This window comes from Rhipicephalus sanguineus, chromosome 3, assembly GCF_013339695.2.
Source record: "Rhipicephalus sanguineus isolate Rsan-2018 chromosome 3, BIME_Rsan_1.4, whole genome shotgun sequence".
In the NCBI taxonomy this organism is placed as follows: Eukaryota; Metazoa; Arthropoda; class Arachnida; order Ixodida; family Ixodidae; genus Rhipicephalus; species Rhipicephalus sanguineus.
The window spans coordinates 27,473,399-27,496,719 of record NC_051178.1 but is presented as its reverse complement, the minus strand read 5'-3'; the positions used below and the strand labels follow the sequence as shown (position 1 = coordinate 27,496,719).

Below are 23,321 nucleotides of genomic sequence, written 5' to 3'. Positions count from 1 at the left end.
ACGTGACTATGTGACGAGCATAAATAACACGAATTAACATGAAAATCATGACACGCATGTCATGTACAGCATGACTTATGTGCCACGCTCATGGGGCGCTGGCGGCCGTTTCGCTAGCTTGATCTACCCCGAAATTGGTATTATGCGATGTGACTGTGTGACGAACATAAAAACACGAGTTAATCTGAAAGTCACGACACGCATGTCATGTACAGCATGATTTACATGCCACGCTCATGGTGCGCTGGCGGCCGTTTCGCCAGCTTAATATACACCAAAATTGGTATCTTGCGACGTGACTGTGTGACGAACATAAATAACACGAGTTAACATGAAAATCATGACACGCATGTCATGCACAGCATGACCCACTTGCCACGCTCATAGGGCGCTGGTGGCCGTTTCGCTAGCTTGATCTATCCCGAAATTGGTATTGTGCGACGTGACTGTGTGACGAACATAAATAACACGAGTTAACATAAAAATCATGGCACGCATGTCATGTACAGCATGACTTACGCGCCACGCTCATGGGGCGCTGGCGGCCGTTTCGCTAGCTTGATCTATCCTGAAATTGGTATTGTGCGACGTGACTGTGTGACGAACATAAATAACACGAGTTAACATGACAATCATGACACGCATGTCATGTACAGCATGACTTACGTGCCACGCTCAAAGGGCGCTGGTGGCCGTTTCGCTAGCTTGATCTACCCCGGAATTGGTATTACGCGACGTGACTGTGTGACGAACATAAAAACACGAGTTAACATAAAAATCATGACACGCATGTCATGTATGCCATAGTCTGGTGCACGGATTTAGTCAAGGCTTTTCAGGCTTTTTGTCCGTGCACCAAACATCTGTCAGATGTTGAATAAAAATTGAATTGAATTGAATTGAATGTACAGCATGACTTACGTGCCACGCTCATGGTGCGCTGGCGGGCTTTTCGCTAGCTTGATCTACACCAAAATTGGCATCTTGCGACGTGACTGTGTGACGAACATAAATAACACGAGTTAACATAAAAATCATGACACGCATGTCATGTACAGCATGACTTACGTGCCACGGTCATGGTGCGCTGGCGGCCTTTTCGCTAGCTTGATCTATACCAAAATTGGCATCTTGCGACGTGACTGTGTGGCGAACATAAATAACACGAGTTAACATGAAAGTCATGACACACATGTCATGTAGAGCATGACTTACGTGCCACGCTCATGGTGCGCTGGCGGCCTTTTCGCTAGATTGATCTATACCAAAATTGGCATCTTGCGACGTGACTGTGTGACGAGCATAAATAACACGAGTTAACATGAAAGTCTTGACACACATGTCATGTAGAGCATGACTTACGTGCCACGCTCATGGCGCGCTGGCGGCCGTTTCGCTAGCTTGATCTACCCCGAAGTTGGTATTGCGCGACGTTACTGCGTGACGAACACAAATAATAGGAGTTGGTGAGAATTTACTCTGCAAAGTTTTCAGCGAGCGGTTTTCGGATCTTACGTTTTTGTTCTTCGTGTTTGCGCCGAAAACTTTCCACAATGTTTGCACAGCGAAGGCGCTAGTTCCGCCGTTAATAGGTCCAGCAGGAGCATGCAACGCGACGAGCATGGGCGGTGACGCTATCATCCTGGACATGCCGATGCTACTCTCATCACCAGGGGGATTCATCACGTCATCAACAAGCCCTATAAAAGGACTGTCGCTCACGGACCGAATCCAAGGTCCATCCAAATAGGTCACGAAGCTTCGGGCGAAAAGCGGTTCAAAACCCATTGCGAAGGACACCAGCAAGGGGAGCATTGGGTGCTGCGATTGAAGCGCGACTATGTTTGGTGGGAACAAATGTGCACTAATAGCGAAAAACCAAGTTTTATTCAAGGGTAAAGTAATCATTATGTTTTACAAATTACATTTATTTCCCGAACAATATTATGTAGGTGCAATGTGCCAAGAATGTATGACAGTGTTTAATTATTACGAAAAACTTTTTTCTTAGTGCGCCCTGAAACGAGGCGCACGTCATTGTTGTTCAGTGCAGCCCTTGCGGTGCATGGAAAGGCGCGCTCGTAACTTCCTCTATGACGACACGCCCCATCACGTGTTCTGGTGTTTCGCACTTGCATGCGTTCTGCGAATTATTGTGGTGAGAATTTGATTTTTGCTGTGCGCGAACTTACGAGTTGCGTTTCATCGTTGGTGAACGTGTTGGTTACGGTGTTCAACGGGCAATGGCACGGCGCAGCTAACATTTAAAGCAGAACGCTTTCCTCGGTACTTGCGGAAAGGATGTGGTGTTCCAAGGATCAGTATTCCCACTGTCCCGTTTCCTTCGTGAACACGCGGTTCCTACTATATTTCTAGTTACCGGTGAGCAGATCGCTAAGTTATCTGTCGCGCTACGATTCGCATGCACTGATACGTTACACGTAAGGTTAATTTATCGGAGCATAAGGCAAAACATAGTGCACGTATTGTGCACGCACGTTTCGAACTTATTACGACATTTTTTGCTCATTGTGTAGGGTGCGATAAAATTTCGTTATTGTGACCATTGAATAAAACTGAAATCATTATTTTGGCGTGACCAGGTGTCATTTATTCTCGTTAGAACTGAAGCACACATGCTATGCGCTCTTGAAGTCCCCTGCGCATGTGCGAAGCAAATAAGCAACGCTGCAAACATAAGAGGTACGCTGCTTCCTACTTTATTCACGCTGTGGAAGATGACGTGAACGCAGAATAAAAGCTCCAAAAATAAGGTTTCCTGGAAAAACCAAGGCGAATTAACGGCGGTACACTTAAACACCGCTGTTTAGTCACGAGTCGATATTAGTTTAGCCAGCATTGGCTTCAAGCGCACTCGCCGAGGGCTTCGCGGCTTGCCATAACGCGAGTCCTTAGCGATCAGGGGCCTAAGAAAACGATTCTGAAGTCAAATTTCGCGCGCTAGTGCCAACAAAATGACGTCACTTTTTTACCGGATATTGCGGCACATCGGCTTTAGTTTTCGTTCCGCCGGAAGTGTTCCCTCCTCACACAGAAGGCGCTAAGCCCCATGAGCAGCTGATGAGCAGCCATTCTCTGAACGTATGGACTTCTATGGAAGCTTCGCTACCATTGCCTAATCAATAGGCATGACGCAAGCAAGGTAAATGTAAATGGTAGCGAAGCTTCCATAGAAGCCCATACGTTCAGAAAATGGCTGCTCATCAGCTGCTCATGGGGCTTAGCGCCATCTGTGTGAGGAGGGAACACTTCCGGCGGAACGAAAAATAAAGCGGATGTGACGCAATATCCGGTAGAAAAGTGACGTCATTTTGTCGCACTAGCGCGAAATTTGACCTCGAAATATTTTTCTTAGGCCCCTGATCGCTAATGACTCGCGCTACGGCGAGCCGGCAAGCCCTTGGCGAATGTGCTTGAAGCCAACGCTAGCTAAACTAATATCGACCCGTGACTAAACAGCAGTGTTTAAGTGTACCGTCGTGCACTTCGCCTTGGTTTTACCAGGACAGTTTATTCTTTGAGCTTTTATTCTGCGTTCGTGTCATCTTCCACGGCGTGAATAAAGGCCACAGCGTACCTCTCATGTTTGCAGCGTTGCTTATTTGCTTCGCACATGCGCAAGAGCCTTAAAGAGTGCATTGCATGTGTGCTTCAGTTCGAACGAAAAGAAATGACGCCTGGTCACGTCAAAATAATGATATTTCAATTTTATTCAATGGTCACAATAACGCAATTTAACACACCCTACACAATAGCAACAAATGCCATAAAAAGTACAAAAAGTGCGTACACTACGTGCACTATGTTTTGCCTTTTGTTCCGATAAATTAACCTTACGTGTAACGTATCAAGACATGCGAATTGTAGTGATTGTAGCGCGACAGATAACTTAGCGATCTGCTCACCGATAACAGGAAATATAGTAGGCACCGCGTGTTCGCGAAGGAAACCGGTCAGCAGGAGTACTGATCCATGAAAATCCAGCAAGCACACTACTCCGAACCGTTGCCCCGGTGTCTTATCTAGAAGAGAGGGATCGCGAGGCGTACGCGTATTGCTATTGCATCCTCAAAAAACCCATCGTTTCCGCGAGTACCGAGGAAAGCGTTCGGCGTGAAATGTTAGCCGCCTCGTGCCGTTGTCCGTTGAACACCGTAGCCAACACGTTCACCAACGATGAAACGCACCTCGCAACTTCGCGCACACCAAAATCAAATTCTCACCACAATAATTCACACGTATGCAAGTGCGAAACACCAGAATACCTGAGGGGGCGTGTCGCCGCAGAAGAACTTACGAGTGTGCCTTTCCATGCACCGCAAGGGCTGCACTGAATGGCAATGACGTGCGCCCCTCTTCAGGGGGCGCTAAGAAAAAGGTTTTTCGTAAGAAATAAACACTGTTGTACATTCTTGGCACATTGCACCTACATAATATTGTTCGGGAAATAAATGTAGTTTGTAAGACATAAAGATTGCTTTACGTTTGAAAAAACTTGGTTTTTCGCTATTATATAGTGTTTGTTCCCTCCAAATATAGTCGCGCTTCAATCGCAGCACCCATAACTCCCCTTGCTGGTGTCGTTGGTAATAGGTTCTGAACCGTTTTTCGCCCGAAGCTTCGCCACCTATTTGAATCGACCTTGGCGGAAGTGCCGCAAACACACGGTTCGCCATGCGCTTACTTCTCGTACAGGTGGTCATTGTCATTCTGTACGCAGTGACGATCGGTTTCTTGTCATTCTGCAGTGCCCGCGCAGATGCTTGCTTATTGCGTATGACTGTTTGTGCGTATGTAAACTTATCTTGTGCAGTGATGTTGAGGAGAATCCAGGGCCATCGGTAGAAGAAATGTTTAAAACCATTATGGATGGCCAACAAGCTATGCTCTACGAAATCACAGAACTAAAGTCACGCCTCGAAGCAACGGAAAAGGCCATTAACACTTTTCGCACACAATTAGTAAACTAGGAGTATAATGTACAAGCGCTCCAACTTAAAGCTTGCTCAGCGGAATGTATCAGCACACCTGTGGAATCTATGCAGGTGATGCTAAAATCACAACAAACCAAACTTGTAGACCTAGAGGATTGTAGCCGAAGGTCTAATTTGGTGATTTTTGGTGTGGCGGAGCAGCCTCAAGAAACAGAATCTATCTTACGCGACAAGGTTCCTAAAGACATCTTTGAAATAAAATTAGGTTTGAGCGTCACGTCAGTAGCTAGAATCCATAGGCGTGCGCACAAGGGGAGCAGGGGGGGGGGGGGCGGCCGCCGACCCTAATCACTTAAGAGGGGGGGGGGGGGGGACGCGAAATCTGCCCCGTACATTGACCTTTCTAGTCACCTAAGAGTGGGGGGGGAAGGGCGCAAAATCTGCCCCATACATTGACTTAGCAGGAGGGGGGGGGGGGGCGCTGCGATGAACTTTTGCCCCCCCCCCCCCCTTAAAGAGAACCCTGCGCATGCCTACGCTAGAATCCACAGGCTTGGTAAGCCTTCCCCAAAACGACCAGTTACCCTGTATTTTTCAAGATTTCAACGAAAAAGAAGCAGTCCTTAGAAATTCCAGAATGCTAAAAGGGACGGTTATAAACATTCCAAATGATTATTGTGCAGACACACTGCGGAATCGAAAGCTGCTTGGGAAAGTGCGAGAGATGATAAAGTAAAGGGCAAGAAGGTATCACTCGTGCACGATAAGGTCCGCATTGACAACGATATCTACCAGACATGGGACGACACTTCCAATTCCCGTAAATTGATAGCGAAACCAAAAAAATCACCATCGAATAGAAAGCAGTCAGTAACAAAACAGCCTCGTTTGCTTAGTTTTAATGCAAGAAGCACTCTTAATAAGGTAGGAGAGTTGGAAGAACATAATTTGTTGCATGATCCTCATTTTTCAGTTATCACTGAGTCATGGTTGCACGCTTTGATTCGCGACGATGAAATTGTACCGCCGGGCTACCAGTTGTTTCGAAAAGATAGAAAGTCACGAGGGGGAGGCGTAGCAATAGTTGTAAAACAGGGTAATACAGTCAAGGGCCAGATTAGTGATCACGAAAGCTTAATCTTAAAAGTGTCGCTTCGAGAAATCACATTTTTTCTTTGCGCTGTTTACCTGCCACCGGATGCTGACGATGCCTTCCTGAGTGAACTGTATGATGATCTACTAAAGTTATCCGGTAAAAACCTGATTGTTACTGGTGATTTTAATCTGCCGTCTGTTGACTGGAGTCGCTTACAATTTGGGCATTCTACTTCTAGTGACATTCTGATGGATATTATGTACTCTCATAATATGGAACAAGTTGTGAAAACTTCCACTCGCGGAATATTCATTTTAGACCTGTTATTTATTAATGAACAATTCATCAGTGGATCAGCTCCTGTGGAGCCTGGAATTTAAGATCATAAGTTAATATCGTTTAGCTGGACAAAAAGGCTGTTGGAAATAAAAAAAAAGTGATTCTTCGGCTATTATTAGAGATTATAATAAGGCTGATGATGTGGCAATTACTGATTATTTCGACATGCACCTTGTCTGTGACAGTCATGAAGTTGTGCGTCTGCGGCAAATGTTTCGCTCAACGGTAGAACGTTGTATTGCTCATTTCGTTCCCAGGAAGAAAATTTACAAGCTTCGTTCAAATCCTTCGATCACTAGGTCTATTACACAAAGAAAACGAAAAATAAAGCGCCACAGAAAGCAGCACAAGACTTCTACGCCACAGTTCAGTGAATTAAAACATGAGCTACTCAAAGAATTTAGACAGGCAAGAAAATTTCTTCAACAACACTTTGGTTCAGTTTATTAAGACTGGCCCCCTAAAATTTTGCCGCCACATAAGCGAAGTTAAAGAGGATATACAACAATTGAAGGTACATGATCGAATTGTGCAGGAACCAATGGAAATCGCAGTGGCTCTCAGTCGGTATTTTCAGACGGTATTTTCTGATCTAGAATACAATTTTCAGGGCTCCATTACAGAACCAGAGAAAACATTAGTGATAGCTCAAAAAGGTGTCGCCGCTGTGCTTCTAAACATGAATATTAAAAAGTCTGCAGGTTCCGTCGGCATTCCAAGCAAATTTCTTAGACGCTGCGCTGAGCAGATCTCAGGTTTTTTGACTAAGACGTTTAACCTATCGATTACTACCGGTTACATCCCAAGTAACTGGCGCATTGCACGTGTTACACCTATCCACAAGAAAGGTGACGCCTTTGTGTAAATAACTACCGCCCTGTTTCAGTCACAAGTACAGGCGTGAACATAAGTATACGGACCACGGGATCGCGTGGCAGATTGCATTGATGCGTCATCTACCGACGCGGCGCCTGCTGTCGAGAGCTACACTGAACAATGCGCACCGTTGCTTCAGTGTCGCTCTCGACAGCAGGCGCCGCTTCGGTAGATGGCGTATCAATGCAATCTGCCACGCGATCCCGTGGTCCGTATATTTATGCTCACGCCTGTACGTCTTGCAAGTTGTTAGAGCACACTCTACCTTGTTACACACGAGAGTTTCTAACTGATCGAGGCGTGCTGACACCACATCACCACGGCTTCAGAAAACCGATGTCGACAGTTACTCGGTTGGTCTCGACTGCGCAGGAGATTCTGACGGTACTTCATGTCTCTGGACAGGCTGACATTCTATTCTTAGATTTTTCGAAGGCGTTCGATAAAGTGCCACATGGTAAGCTGTGGTATAAATTAGAATGCCTCGGCCTGTCATCTTTTATTGTTAAATGGATCAGTGCGTATCTTCCCAACAGAAGTCAATTTGTAGACGTCAGAAATTGCTCATCCCCTGTGCTCCCTGTTACCTCGGGAGTACCTCAAGGTAGTGTTTTAGGCCCCTTGCTGTTTGTTATTTATGTTAATGATCTCGTTGAAGTTGTTCCTGCTACTGTATCAATTCGGTTGTTTCCTGATGATTGCGTTGTGTTTAAAAATATCATCTACTAATGACGACAACTTGTTACAAAATAGTATATGTGCAATAAAGGATTGGTGCAAACGATGGGGAATTGTTTTAAACGTGGGAAAAACAGTATTAGTTCGTGTTACTAGAAAAAAATATCAGTGTATTTGCGTATTCAGTTAACAAGCAACAGGTCTCAGAAGTTGACAAGTTTAAATATCTAGGCGTTACCCTAACAAACAGGTTCACGTGGTCTGTGTATATATCCGACGTCTGTGCAGCTTGTCTCCGAAAATTGTGGCTCCTCGAAAGAAAACTTAAAAAAGCACCAAGTAGCACAAAGCTTCTAGCTTAAAATGCATGCATAAGGTCTAAACTGGAATACGCCTCAATAGTATGGGATCCTACACTATCAAAAAGATATGGTACAACTAGAAAACGTTCAGCGGAAAGCAGTTCGATTTTTAGTTGGCAGGTATAAAAGTCTAGATTCTCCCACAGACTTGATGAAGCGCAATAAAATACCGACGTTGGAAGGCCGGAGAAAAGTTAACCGTCTTTCATTCCTTCACAATTGCCTTACAGGTAAGATTAGTCTAGCTCTTCCAGCATCTGTTAAGCGTCTCAGCACGAGGAAAACACGGCACAGTCATCAAGATTCGTTGGCACCAATCTTCGCTCGCACAAAAGCGTTTCAGTACAGTTTCTTCCCTCGTAGGGTCGCGGATTGCAATTCTTTGCCACATTGCATGTTTACCTCCGATAATTTTTTTAACGAAATGCAGAGTCATGTTTTGAATATATAGAGTTCTTAGTTCCTACTTATCTTGTTCCTATCAAATGCGTGTTATTTTTTTTTCGTTTTGTTTCTTGGCCCTATCTGTAAAAGGATTTTCACTCTTTTTTGTTGTTGCCTGTGTTCATTTTTGTGTTGTTTGGTATTCACTTTTGCATTGTATGTAACGCCCATCCTGCTCGAGGCAATCTATAGGCTTGCAGTATTCTAAATAAATAAAATAAAAAAGACTGCCCGCAGTGTTCTTTCGAGCAAGAAAATCACCCCTCGCAATTGTCAGAAGTGACCGTTTGATTTTGCGCGTGTGGACCTGGACCAACAACGACGTCTCGTCGCCAGGGCCATTGAGGCAGCGAAGGCCAGAGGGTTCCTGGAATCAGCAGACCTCCCACCAAGGGTAGACGCGGGACTAGCACCGCGATACCGTTTCGTTCAATAAACGTTTATTCCTCCTCCTCCTCTATGCGACTGCATGGATGTGCGCCGGGCCAAAATCATCATCTACAGCAAACAAAAACAAAAAAAATGTGCGCCACTTTCACTAGTAGCGCAAGGCTGAAAGCGTCAGCGGAGCTAGTGTGCGACACAGCTAAGTTTTGCTAGTAATGCCAAGCTTTTGTTCGATATGGTAAGTTTCTGCTAGTACTACTAAGTATGGCTAGATAGGTCACGTGATTACCTGTTACGTGATATTCTGATTTTAGCCACGGGACAAGCTGATACGTGGTTTCTGGCGGAAACGTGTCACGTGACTAGTTGTTACGTGGTTTTTGGCGAGAGCATGTCACATGGCTAGCTATTACGAGATGTTGCCGGACTATAGTCACGTGACTAAATGCTACGTGCTTTAATCCAAGCCAACTTGTTTCGGACTAAGTTGAGCGAAAAAGCCTTTGCTTATTACGAGATGTTACGTGATTTTAGCCCCGCAACTAGTTGTTACGTGACGTTACGTGATTTTAGTCACGTAACAAACTCATCCATCATAGTTTTTGTATTCCACGCCGAACAAATCGCCGCACGCGTTGTGGGAGAAGCAGAAGTTGAAGAGTACGAAGCCAGCGCGTACCAGTTCACAATGATGATACTTTCCGTTCGCACTACCCGGCGCAACGAAAAGCTCAAAAGAGCTTTAAATAAAGCGACATTCACAAGTAAACAGTACCGCTACAACATCAACCAGTTTATGAACGGAACAACAGTGATATACGACGTATATTATTTTATTGCTCAAAGGCCAGAGTTGTACACTGAAAGACAACAAACGAACAGCGCAGTGGTAATTATTACATGAGGGTTTTAATTGCACATTCGCTCTGGCACATCAGCTGTCGGCAGAGATTCGCTTCGGCAGCTTCGAAGTTCTGACCATGCCCAGTTCTGTGATGATATTGCAGAGTTAGGTTATGCCTTGCAGGTTATCAATGACCATGCTTAGGTGCCTGTCGAAGGTAAAGATTCCATGCAAATAAATGTGTGTGCTACGTTTCAACAAATGTGCTATGTTACATTGACATACCATACCCCTTCTTCTTATAATCCCACATTTTGTTTTTTCGACATATCTTTTTCGAAAAGAACCCGATCAATAAGCCCCTAGAGTGGATGTGTAGACATCTGAATTTAATGAAATGTGGCGTTACGCGACATTTTAATTCGTCGCTATTGAATTTCTAAGGGTGGTTTAGTGTGGGCTGAAGCCATTGGTGCAATAATGACACTTCATGATCTGGGCTCTGCAAGCCAAGATTAACACAAAAGTAATGTTGCGTACACGGTAGAACCCCTCAATAACGAAATAGCTCGGGAAGCGAGTTTTGTTCATTATCATGAGAATTTCGTTGTCGTGAAAATAGAAAAATAGGCAAACCAATTTCTTCGCACTACCAAATTTATTTTAGGTAGTTGCTTGTCTTGCTCTGTTTCATGTTGCTTTGAAGGAGCTTGACGGCAGCCTCGCAGTTTAATAAGCTTTGCAAAGCTTCGTCGTCGTCGTGGGCGCCTAGGAAAGCATCAAAAAACTTCGCGCGAACTTACTTGCCTTTCTTGCGCTTTCTTGCTTTCCTCACTCTCGTCCTCACTCTCATATTCTTGGCGCACACTTTCCACGGTAGCGTCCTCGCTGAACTGTACGTCCACGATAAGGTCGGCGTCAGCACATAAAAAGTCGCACAGTTCAACAGCGGCTTGTTTAAGCTCTGACTATCACCATCACCATCATCCTCATTAGTCTAATTGTTATCATCATCCGATCGAATGTAAACAGCAATGGTCGCACCGATGTTTATTGATGAAAACGTATGTGCCCCATCTGTTGAATGAGCGGTGCTGCAGTTTTCTAGCTTGGTTTCCAACTAGGTCATCAGTTGAAAAAAAATGTTGCGGATTACTACCTGAAAGTGTCGTTATTGAGGAAGTGATTTTTAACATCACTTCGCTGCCGAGAGGAGGCATATGCATTAAACTCTGTGGACGTTCGCCGGGGACGCCAGATTTCTTCGTTGCTACGAGAATTCCATTCTGAGGGCCTTCGTTATTCAGGGGTTCAACTGTATACTCTGTTCCAGAAGTTCCGTGCAGCACTGTGGAAGCTACAGGCCTTCTCAACCAATCAGGAGGGCGAGCACATCTAATTGTATCCTTCCGCGCCCTGTCGTCTGCTAGCGGCGAGCGCTGCAGCGAAAGCGGCAGGAGCGTCTCGGGACACTGTGCAACTGCGCAGTGAGATGAGCTGTAATTATGAAAGCGGTTAAATATTCTCCTCGGCACCGTAAAAGCGCGCGTCTTCGAGATACTTGCACGATATCGCACAGGTGAACCAGGCGCCGCCATTTTGACTAAGGAGCGACCAAATCTGCCACCGCGGACTAATCACAACCCAAGACTGGGTCCTCCGCGGCGCTGTGGACGCTCGGGCTGTGCGGACTACTCATAACAGTTTAGACAGTGTCGTACCATTCCTTCGTACTTTATAAGTAAAAACATAACACATACGAGCCACAACAGCGTTATTTCTTTCGTCATTTGCATGTTATAACACGTACAAGCAAGAACTCTTTCTTCAGTATCATGGAGCCACAAAAATTGTTTTATACAGAAAATGCGACAAAATCGTCATACAAATCACAGCTACAACACGCAGAGAAGCCTTCAAGTAAAAATCCTCCGACGAGACCGCTTGCAAAAGTCGTGAGGACAAACAACGGGCTACGTATATGGGGCACTACATCTCGCTTCGCAACAACCTGCGCTCGAGGGTCGTGTAGCCTTGGCTCTGCTGCACGGAACTTCTGGAACAGAGTATATATACAAAATGGTGGGAGGCGAAATGCCTTAAGACAACGATATCATGTCCTTGCTTTTTTCGTTTCTTTTTTTTTCTTCATCTCTGAGCCTTGGGGTAAAAGACAAAGAGCTTGCGTGAAATGGTGTGAGAGAGGATGAGGAGGCAGCGTTTGCACGCCAACAGGGTCATGACTGCTCTGCGTGTGAAACTGAAAGGCGTTAAGAGGCCATCTGCCTACTTCCGCATGTAGCACAAGTGAAACACGGAGTAGCCTCGGTAATACTGGAGATTTCACGCTTCACAGAGCATCTCAACGAATCGGTTGCCTTCGCTAGCACCACCTGTGTCCTAGTCAACGGCTTCCGCTCAAACGCGGATGTGACACGGAAGAGCAAGCTTGGATAACGCTAGCGTTATTAGATCAGAAGGCTGTTTGCTTTGTCCAAGCACTATGACGGCATATGCGTGTTCTGTTACCCAAAACACTTTAAGGTAGTAACAAGCACTGGTTCGGCGTAATGGTGCGTTTAGCCCTCTCCTAAAAGGACTGAACAATATCATCATTTAGCCGCCGTGGTGGAACAGGCGTTACGCTGCTCGGTTGCTGTCCCGAAAGACGCGGGCTAGATCTCAGCCATGTCGGTCCCGTTTTGGTGCGGCCGAAATACTAGAGGCCCGCGTACTGTGCGAATAATGTGTGCATTAAAGAACGGCAAATGATCGAAATTATCCAGAACACTGCACTGTGGCGCCTCTCCTAAAATATGTCGATTAGGGACGTTAAACTTCATAAAACGAAACGAAACCAAACCAATGTCGTCAGAATAAATAACCCGTTGTTGTAATGCCTGTTAACTCACAGATAATCGCTAGTTGTGAACATGCTTTGCTGAGGAAGTCATTAAATGTAAAATCAAACCAAACCGCAAAAGAAGTAGGGGAACCACTCATATTCCAGCGTACTCAAATGTGCACCATAGAATGAGACTTCACCTACGTTTTGCCAGTACCAGAAATGGCGTGCTCTGAAAAGCGATATAATAAAGTATGACTATTCACGCACATAACTTCAGAATATCGTGCCAACCATACCAAAAAAAATATAGCAAGGTCAACAGAAGCATTTCTTTTTGCCAGATTCCTTCATTATTACCAAATGCTTACTGTATACGCATACAGGATTCGGTAAATGCAGGGTTGAGTTTAAGTAAGGATGGAAAACCACTGACCATCAACAGCTGCAAGTTTATGAGCCGAGTTCATATTGAAAAAAAAAAAGCATCAGAAATTTTATGGCACAATGCCACGCATCCGTGGAGGCATCTCTTTTGCAAGAAGAAACAACGGTATCAGTAAATGCACATCTACGTGAGCAGCATAGGCGTGCGCACAGGGGGGGCAGGGGGGCGGCCGCCCCCCCTAATCACCTAAGAGGGGGGGGGCGCAAAACCTGCCCCATACATTGACTTAGTAGGGTGAGGGGGCGCTGCGATGAACCTTCGCCCCCCTTATGGAGAACCCTGCGCACGCCTATGGTAAGCAGCGAAGAACCGGACTATAGAAAAATCACGTTACGTCTTGGTGTCGATCATGCAAATTTCATACGAAGGAGAAGCACACACACAAGCGCTCAATGAAGATACGCTGGCTCGTTATTACTTGTAAAACTTGCGTGTTCGACCCATCTGAATAACATATACCAAAATCACAAAAACGCGTATTACTAAGCAACAAATACTCGATGAAAATTGTAATTGCGGCTGAGAATATATTGTGTGTAAAATTGAAACAGCTATTCTGATTGTTTGGTTCGTACGTAGAAATAAAAAAAAATAATGTAGCTTGCAGTGGAGGCGCAATGCTGAAGAGACATCGGAACGGATGGGCACCTACACAGTCCTGGCTGCTGCTGCTTTGCAAAGTGTTGCAAATTTTCTCTTTCTCTCTTCTTCTATTACAGCGAAAGCTGTTATGAGATCACAGCAAGGGCCGTTTTGGCGCCGTAGTTGTCCTCCGCCGCCGCCGGTGTCCGTAAGCGCTATTGCTCGAAAAAAGAAAAAAAAACGAAATAAGAAAAAAATTCCAGGATGGAACGAGGTTCGAACCTGCGCCCTCTGCTTGGGAGCCCAGCATCAGCCTCAGAGCCATGCCGGTGTTTGAAGCTGCTTTGCAGAAAGACCCTATACAGGGTTCATGTCGAGAGGAAACCACATTAACACATGTAGTGTAGCATGGTAGAAAGGTAAAATAACAACCAAGCGTGACACAACGCGAATTCTGTAACCAGGCGTCACACAATGCGAATTACTGAACGAGTGGGTTGTTGAATGCTTCCAACCCATTACAAAGGGCTCTGCCATAATTCTTCATCGTCATCAGCCACAGCGTCAACAAAGTGCACATAATGCCTTACAGGTGTTTAGCAGGTAACACGGTTCTCCGCAGAATGACGAAAAATTACATAGTCACTGGTTCCCTACTTCACAAAAATTATGATGATTTATAGCGTAGTGGGTTCCTCGCAAGTGCATTTCTATTGGTTGCCAAGGAAGCCCATAAGGCTCCCACGATCCACTTCCTCAGGGTCTAAATCAAGTTAATTCCGTCTCTCTATCTCTTTCACACGTTAGCGTATGTTATAAAGCATGGTGGGATTGTTAAATAACGACCGAACGTCACACGCTGCGAAGTACGTAGCTAGTGGGTCGTTTAAAGCTTCCAACCCATTACAAAGGGCTCAGCCATAATTGTTCAGCGTCATCAACAGTCGCATCAGCAAAGTGCACGTAATGCCTTACAGATGGTTACTCGCTTCTCCGCAGAATGACGAACAATGTCGCGGTGGGTGCTTCCCAACTTCACAAAAATTATGATTTGTGGCGTAGTGGGTATTTTGCTAGTGTACTTGTATTGGTAGTCACAAGAGAGTTTACAACGGGCTCTAGAAATGCCGCTTTTCCAGCTTTCGCTGTGACTGTGCTGCGCTTTCCGCGCAGGCCTGGCTTTTTTTGTCTTTTTCTCTCTTCTCTCGCTTTTTGTGTACGTCTTCTTGCTCTCTGTCGATTTCTATTTTTCCTTCTCTCTACATATCCTATATATCTTTCTGGCCTGTCTATATTTCTCTTTCCTCGCTTTCTTCCTTTATCTTTCTTTGTAATTTTCACTTCCACTTTCTTTCTAGCTCTTCCTCTCGCTCTTTCTCTTTGATTCTCCCTCTTTCTCTTTCTGCCTTTCGTTCTGTGTATTTCTCTCTGTCTCTTTCTATGCTTTGCAACACTCTCTCCCCTCCTACTTTTCCCCCTCTTCACGCACGCATCCCTTTCCAACCCCCTTGCTATACTGTAATATTCAAGGCTAACTTAACAGAATGCATTGCTGAGCCAGTTGATGTAATGTCCTAAAATAAAAAGTCACAGTTTCGCCGCAACGGCGAAGCAATGAATGCGATAGCAACAAATTGGAATGTAACGAGAAGAACGGAAAGCAGCACGAAATTGTCAGCGCGTCGCTCGAGCTCAAAGGACGCACGTTAAAGCACGTACACAGGACGAGCGCGAACTATCATGCGTCACAGCTCGATACTTGAAGCGCACTGCTGAAAAGTAAAACAGGACGCACGAAACGAACGAACAGGTATACACAGGACGAGCGCGAACTAAACCTCGCAGTTGTTACTTATTTCTGTTTGGAGCGAGCGAAGTGACCGTCGTACGCTCTGTGACTTCAGCGCGGCCATCGTACGGAAAGCACAAGACATACCACCCCCCGCTGTACCCCGCGCCCGCCTCCATTCTTTTCTTCAGGTAAGCGCACGAAAGCGACCACGCCCTGTCGGGCAAAGAGCATCGGCGTGCCCCTCGCCCAGCGCGCTCCTCGCGCCATCTCGCTGGTAATGAAGAAACGTTTATAGGCGCCTACCGTCTCTGAGTCCGGCCAGCGGTAAAGGGTGTGATATAACGCTCGCCGTTAGCTACGTGGACGATCTGCGTTACGTGGCGTAGTGGCTAGCGCTACGCGCTGCCGAGCGAGAGGTTTGTAGCAACAGTACTGAAAGTTGGGCGAGTTGGTATTCGTTCATGACTTCTTTTGCGCAAAAACGTACACGGACACAAGGAAAAAAGAGGCAGACAACACAGGCGCAAACTCACAACTGATTTATTTTGAACAACGAACTGTACTTTTATCTTCACGTATAACAAACGCCCTCCACCGGTGGACCCAGGAACACACGGAAAAAACTAAAGAAAACCTATTCAGCGCTACGTCATGATAAGAAGCAAAAACTTTTTTAGTTCACGCATTTGTAGACGGATTGTTGCACGTGCCTTTCAAGAAGTCGATTTCTTTATCGGACATTGTGACAGAAGCTTGGCTAACGCAATTTTCTGCCATGTTTCTTATATGGAAAGCTTCAATCAACTCCCTGTTAATTTTTTTCCTGTGAGTTGACAGAATCTTTGTGTCTGTAAACATTGGTGCGCACCCACAGGACCTGCAGTGATCCACCAGATGTGTTCGTCCTGAACTACGTAATGCAGAGTCATGCTCCCTCAGCCTGGTGTTTATGCATCTTCCAGATTGCCCAACATAAGATCTGCCACAGCTGAACGGAATCTGGTATACAACTGCTGTTTTGCAAGACCTGTAATGGTGGCTGTGTTTCATCTGGCAGCTGTTCTTACTCTGCGTATTGCCGGACTCCACCATCTTTCGGAGTCGTGGGCACAACTTTGACAGCTTGTTGGGTGCTGTAAACACCGAGGTTACACCGTATCTCGCTGCTACATTCTTCAAGCCATGGGACAACCTATGAACATATGGGAGAACTTGTGTCCGTGTACGTTTTTGCGCAAAAGAAGTCAGGAGCGAGAGGTCCCTGGTTCGATTCCACGCTTCGGAAGCACTTTTTCTGAATTACTTTTCTTTGGGGCGTTTAAGTATATATATGCCTACTTATATATACACGGTGCATGACGGCGGTGACGGGGACGGACAGAAACCAGCCGAGACTGTCCAAATAATTGCTATGGCAATAAAAGCAATGCGCAAGAAAGACAGGACAAGAGACACAAGAAGACGGAACGGGGGCTATACAAGTTTACCCTTTGCTATGCCGGCTGGTTAAGATGCTCACCTTCGGATCGTGGATACGCAGATTCCAATTTCGCCTCGCGAAGAAATATTCTCCCCTACAATTACTCTCTGTCTATCTTTATTTCTCTTTCTTTCTCTCTCTGTACTTATTGTCTCGTCCATTACAGTTATTGCCTCCCGTGCTGGAGAAATCGGCCCACGTGTTCTGGGAGCGAAGCAGAAGGCGAAGTTTTAGCCCGCAACGCGAACGGTAGCGCTTGCTCTGGAACTAAGGCGGCCAACAACGATGAGTCTGGAACTTTCCATGCCATGTGTATGAATGCCAACGCACCTCGCCGCTGCTGCTACTGATTCCGTTTGATGTCTTGGACTACGTTTGGACGTATCTATCAATGATATTTCACATATGAGAGTCATCAAGAAAAAACACGCTTTCTCTATTCGTGCACAAACTAAAGCTAGGGCGCATTTTTGCACTGATGCATTATTATTATCTGTCTATTTTTCCCTTTATTCACACTCATTTCAGCTGTGGCATAGTTAAATGGGCGAACTCATATCACTCATACATTTCATCAGAGCAACATATCCAGAGCCAAGCAATCCAGATCATTATTTCAGCGCTATCCGTTCTAATGTTGCCTTTTTACCCATGAATTTCCGTGCATTTTTTACCGATGCATTTTATATCATGGTTCCTTCTAGGGGCTGCGGGCTATGCAGCTCTAGTCTGTAAAATGACTCCTTACATATTGTGTATCGCTAATTTGCGAACAATAAGCATGAAACTTGGAGTCAACGCGAGCACAACACTGCCAAAAACTAGGCGGCATAGTAATGGTGTGAGCATTACTCATGCGCGTCATCTTCTAATCTGTATGCACTCATCACCACTCTGGTCTGTCTTGTCGAGCAGTTTTGATAGAATAAAGGAGACTTGCTACCTAAATGGTGGCAACTACCGTCATGATCATGAACTGTCCTTTCACTAGTGGTGGAGTGTGCTGTACGGTCCGCTGGTACTCTGCCTCCGTCGGTTCCTCTTCATCTCTAACTGCAGAACTTTCTTAAAACTCTGTTCAGATTGCCACATAGTACACCAACTGCTCTCGCTCACGTAACAAAACGAGCCGACCAACGTGGCGCCATCTAAAAGGTCTGCCGTGGTGTGAACACCTTCACGGACGATCACCACCTGTTTAAGGGATCTACCAGTGTTTGCTTGGCTTAGCAGCGCAGATGTTGAGGCCTGGTTGGAGCAGTACGACGGCGTGAGTGCGCTTAAGCACTCAGGGCATTCTGCGAAATTATCGCGCGTGGCGTTCTAACAGGTGTTGGCAAGATTTGGCTTTAAACGATGCGCTGTATTTCGTAGACTGGGCCGATTTTAAGCATCAGCTGCGTCAAATGTTTGCCAACACTTCTGTTCGTTCAGATATCGCGAAGCGGAACCTTGCTGAGAATGACCAGCACTCTGACGAGTCATATATTCTGTAAATAGAAGAGGTTCTCGACCTCTGCAGCCACGTCGACAGCTCGATGGCGGAAAATGATGGCGATCGCCATCTGCTCATAGGCATATGAACTGTGGGATTCGATACTTTTACGGTAAAGAACCTCCCTACAGTCGACGATATTAGCAGTGCGTGTAAGCGCCTCGATGAGCTTCATCTGATACGCTTTCAACCTGACAATCCTGATCTCAGAGCAACCAACGAGAGCGAGCTTTCATTCGCTTCATCATCCGGGGGGAGCTCGTGCTCTCGTGAGACTCACGCAACAACACAAGGCAGAGTGCCGATGCTGAGTATGTATAGATGACATGATGAAGCGCATGAATATTACTCGCAATGTCTTCAATATGTGTAGGCAAACCGCAAAGTCTTCTAACGGAACAAACATGTAAGTGTAAGTTGTAAAGAATTTTCGTAAAGTGTAACACGTAAGAAGTTATGGCGAAATGTAATGCCATGAACTCATTTGTTGCTTTCTTCGTGACTGCTAAAGAACGGGTGCTTGTTTTCTATACCGCCAGCTTACCAGAAATCACAACAATTGTGATTAAACAAAATTTCCAAAATTACTTGTGCATTATCACGTTCATAATAACCAAGGTATTTTTTTACTTAGACCGGCAAACAGCTTTTCCTAAAATCTATGCCCCATTTTTAGAGGCAAAAGTATGAGCGGTCTAGCGATTTAATAATAACAGAGTATAAGAACAGAGTATATGCCCCTGAATATGCCTTCGGGCCCTAAATTTTGCTCATTATTACAGTGTCATATCGATCTCAGCGTTAAATATACAAGAACAGGAACAGCTGTAATATTTCTTGCGATCAACCCTCGTAGTCGAGAAGCAAAATAAAAAAAAAACACGATCATGTCAGGAGAATACAACACAGGAGGCCTGGAAAGCGTGAAATCTGAGCTGCAACGCATCGCGATTACGCCTCCTTGCAACGTCGTTGACCACGGCCCCGTCCTTCAAGATGGAAAGAAGAATCCTCTGTTGTTACGTCAGATGAGAGAGAGTGGTAGTTGCGCCTTGTCAGGTCAGGTGTATAAAAGTGTGAAGCGGCCCTATTCCTTCCACAACCATCTGGCAGCTGTCGTGCTAGGCGCATCATAAAGGAAACTACTCTGTGCGGATATGATATCTAAGGTAACTCCTAAGTAACAGCTGCGTTCTGTAGGTCATTATTCATGTTTAAATTGAGGAATTCCTATTACGCAATACAAGGCACGACGTGCTTGATGAAAACAACAAAACTCGAATTCTGTATTATAAATTTTGTCAATGCATGCTCTCGCTTTACTTCAACAATAATCCTTTAAAGAAAGCGTAAGACAATAGGCACGGTGGTTTTGCATTTATTTAAGCCTCTAGTACTGCCTAATACTAGCGCACTGCTTCATATCTGAATTCAATGTCATAAGTGTTTTTGTCACTAGTTTCATCTTAACTTCCTTGCTAAGAATTCCCTCCTGAAACTTTTCTTCGCTTCACATGATTATGCAGAACTATTTTGCATTGATTTCTCACCTAACTTGTGCTGCAGCGTCTCAAAGTGGTTATATCTTTTGTACTTGCATAATCTAACTACAAGGGTAGAGCTTAAGTTTTGGTAAAGAAATACTGTCGCAAACACAGAACGCCTATAAAATATTCCTTATGTAAATGTAAACCAAAACAGGCCCCTATCGTCCTCGCACTTGTGACCTTTGTGCGAGCGGGTAACGTGTTCGGAGGCGGCCCACGTTATGGTTTCCAAGGTGCCGGGTTCCAAGGACCGTTGTTTGCTGCAGCTGCTACGCCGGGCTTCTCCGCTGCTGGTGCCTCCTACGTGCGTGTAATGATCTTTATATAAAACATTCTCTGATTACACTGCGTCAGAGAACATTAGACAAGCAGTGGAATGTTCAGTGGCCGATTTGGTTACCCTAATCCTAGCATAACTTTTATCGATATACATGCAGTGAATGAAATTCATCGCATCAAGAGCTTCTTATGTGTTCAACTGCATTATATAATTTTGAACGATTTCGATAAGGAGAACTGTGTGAACCGGAAGAGAAGAACGTTTTTAGGAGAGTTGTGGAACTTTGTCTATGCAGAAGTAGACCTGGGCCTTACATTAGAGCCTATCGCGTTGCAAAGCAAGAATCGATGACTCGAGAACAGTCAATAATAGAAGAATAGCAAGGAACGAAATAAGGCAACAAGACCAAAAGCTAACGAGATATTTTTTTAATAAATCACTAAAAACTTGCGCTGTTCGATACTATAAGGATACGATTGTACCGTTTTGAGTAAGTACTAGCTATGACAATGAACAAAAAGGACTTCGAGAGGAATAGGGAAATATATCGGACATTTTAATAATAATCATCAGGCAAAGCTTTCCTTGGCATAATATATACGGGTTCTGACTTCCCGTCACACTTACCTTTATTTTCAACAGCCTCCCCAGCCATACAGCTTCGGCTACGATAGCACCGACGAGTTTGGCACCCAGCTTTTCCACAAAGAACAAGGGGACGCCAGCAACGCGAAGACCGGTGCCTACGGATACCGGGATGCCAACGGTCTATTCCGCACAGTGAAGTACGTGGCCGATGCCAACGGTTTCCGTGCCACCATCGACACCAACGAGCCTGGTACTGCTCCGGGCTCCAGCGCAGATGCCGTGTTCAACGCTAATCCTGTTGCGGCACCAGCGGCTGCTGGTGGTCGCTACGCGGGCGCAGGTGGTCCCTGGGCTGGCTAGTCATTTTTTACATACTTTTGAGCGTCGACGATAGAGATACTGTGCATAAAAGGTTTCGATATATGTGAAATAAACGTTTAATCATTTATATTTCCTTCTGCTTATTGAAGCTAATACTCGTAGAACACTTTTGAACCATTGTTTGCTCAACATGCTGTTCTTTATCGTGGATATGTAATCTACCACTCATCGTGTTCTCAATGCCAGTATTTTACAGAAGATCAGCCGTGGTTCCGAGGATGCAGCGGTAGCGTGGCTGATCCTGATGGGGTTTAGCCCACAATAGTAGAGACGGTACGCGGAATGTGGTTATTCGCAAGCTTTTACGCAAATTTTAATTGAGCGCGCATGGAAGGATGGCTGCACATGATGGTAGAATTTGGGTTCGTAAGCTGTGCCTGATTGTTGTGACCTGAAGACCTTAGAAAGCTGAGACATTTCTTTTTTTTTTCAAAATTAGGCAGGAACTGAAATTGTCGAGAATTTGACGCGAGCTTCAGGCGCAACTAGGTTTGTATGGTGATAACTATATTTTAATGAAAATTTATCCGTTTATGAAAGATTAGTCTCGATTGAAAACCCACTTAGTTCGTACACTATTCTGAATACAACAGAGCCAGATCAACTTTTAAGCAGTGAGTGTGTTTTACGAACACCGTGCGACAAAAAAAATTAAGATAGCTGTCTCCAATCTGCTTGAGTCTTAGGTCAATATTACGGTAAAGATGAGTAGGATAAGGCAGGCTTGAAGAGGAGGACGTTTTACTAACTGGTTCAGTATTAACGGGCAAAAAATGTATGACTTCCAAAGTACCGATCGACGCAGATGTTGCCGCCACAGTGCACATTCAGCTGCCATCTTTTTGGCCACAGAATCCTGCAGCCTGGTTTACACATCTAGAGGCCATCTTCGCCCTTCGGCGCATTACTTCGCAACACGTGAAGTTGCTCCACGCTGTCTCCACATTCTCCATGGAGGTGGTTGCGGAGTTCCACGACGTTGTGGACGCACCCTATGAAACCGCCCCCTACGACCACTTCAAAACGACTGGGCTGTAACGCAATTCCGTGTCTGTGCGCTGGCATCTCCAGCAGCTTCTCAACGAAAAGGAGCTCGGCGACCGTCAGATTTTCTACGTGGCACGCTGTAGCTTCTCAGTGACTCTAGGCTGGACGCAAACAGCACACTGCTGCGAGAACTGTTCCTTCAGAGCCTGTTACAGAATGTGGTTATATCTTTGGTTACCGCGCCAGACGACCTGCCCCTCGACGAGCTGACGGAGCGGGACGATCGTGTCGCTGACTATTCAGCAAGAGGTACTGTGGCAACCACACCTACCGTTCCACTGTCGCAACTCGAAGACCGGCAGTCTCTCCTTGAGCAACTGACCGATGGCCTGGCCGCGACTTGCCACTCTTGTCTACGGGACCACGATTGCCGTTCCAGATTGTCTTCTAGGCCTAGTTCCCGCTCAAGTTCTAGTTCACACGCACACTGCTTGTACCCCATCAACTTCGGTGCCAGCGCACGTCAATGCCATTCCTCTTGCAGCTGACAGGGGAACATACCGCAGAGCCGCTGATGGCGGCCAGCGACCCTTCCGTACAACAAGCTGTCTATACTACATCACTGACAGGACTGCCGGACGTGGATTTCGTGTGGACACAGGTGCAGAAGTCACTGTCCAACCTGCCGCGCCACCAGACCGACAGCGCTCTCAGAAAACTACGCCCCTTCAAACAGCCAACAGCTCTGCTATCAACGCATATGGTAAGCGCTCTCTTACCATAGACATGGTTCTCCCACGCACCTTCCGATGGGTATTCGTTGTTACAGATCTACGCATGGCGATACCGGGTACTGATTTTCTTACCCACTTCGCCCTCAGTGTTGACCTCCGCGCACGTCTATTCGAACCAGTA

General features: G+C 45.6%; 1 protein-coding gene across 1 annotated transcript in view; it reads left to right on the top strand.

Annotated features, from left to right (window-relative positions):
- Window positions 1–21,412, top strand: part of LOC119385340 (cuticle protein 10.9) — a 47,874-nt gene extending 26,462 nt beyond the window's left edge. The window contains exon 2 of the mRNA XM_049413957.1: window positions 21,093–21,412. Within this exon, the coding sequence (XP_049269914.1) occupies window positions 21,093–21,398 (306 nt within the window). The 3' untranslated portion in view covers window positions 21,399–21,412. The remainder of the gene's footprint in view (window positions 1–21,092) is intronic.
- Window positions 21,413–23,321: the final 1,909 nt, after the last annotated feature.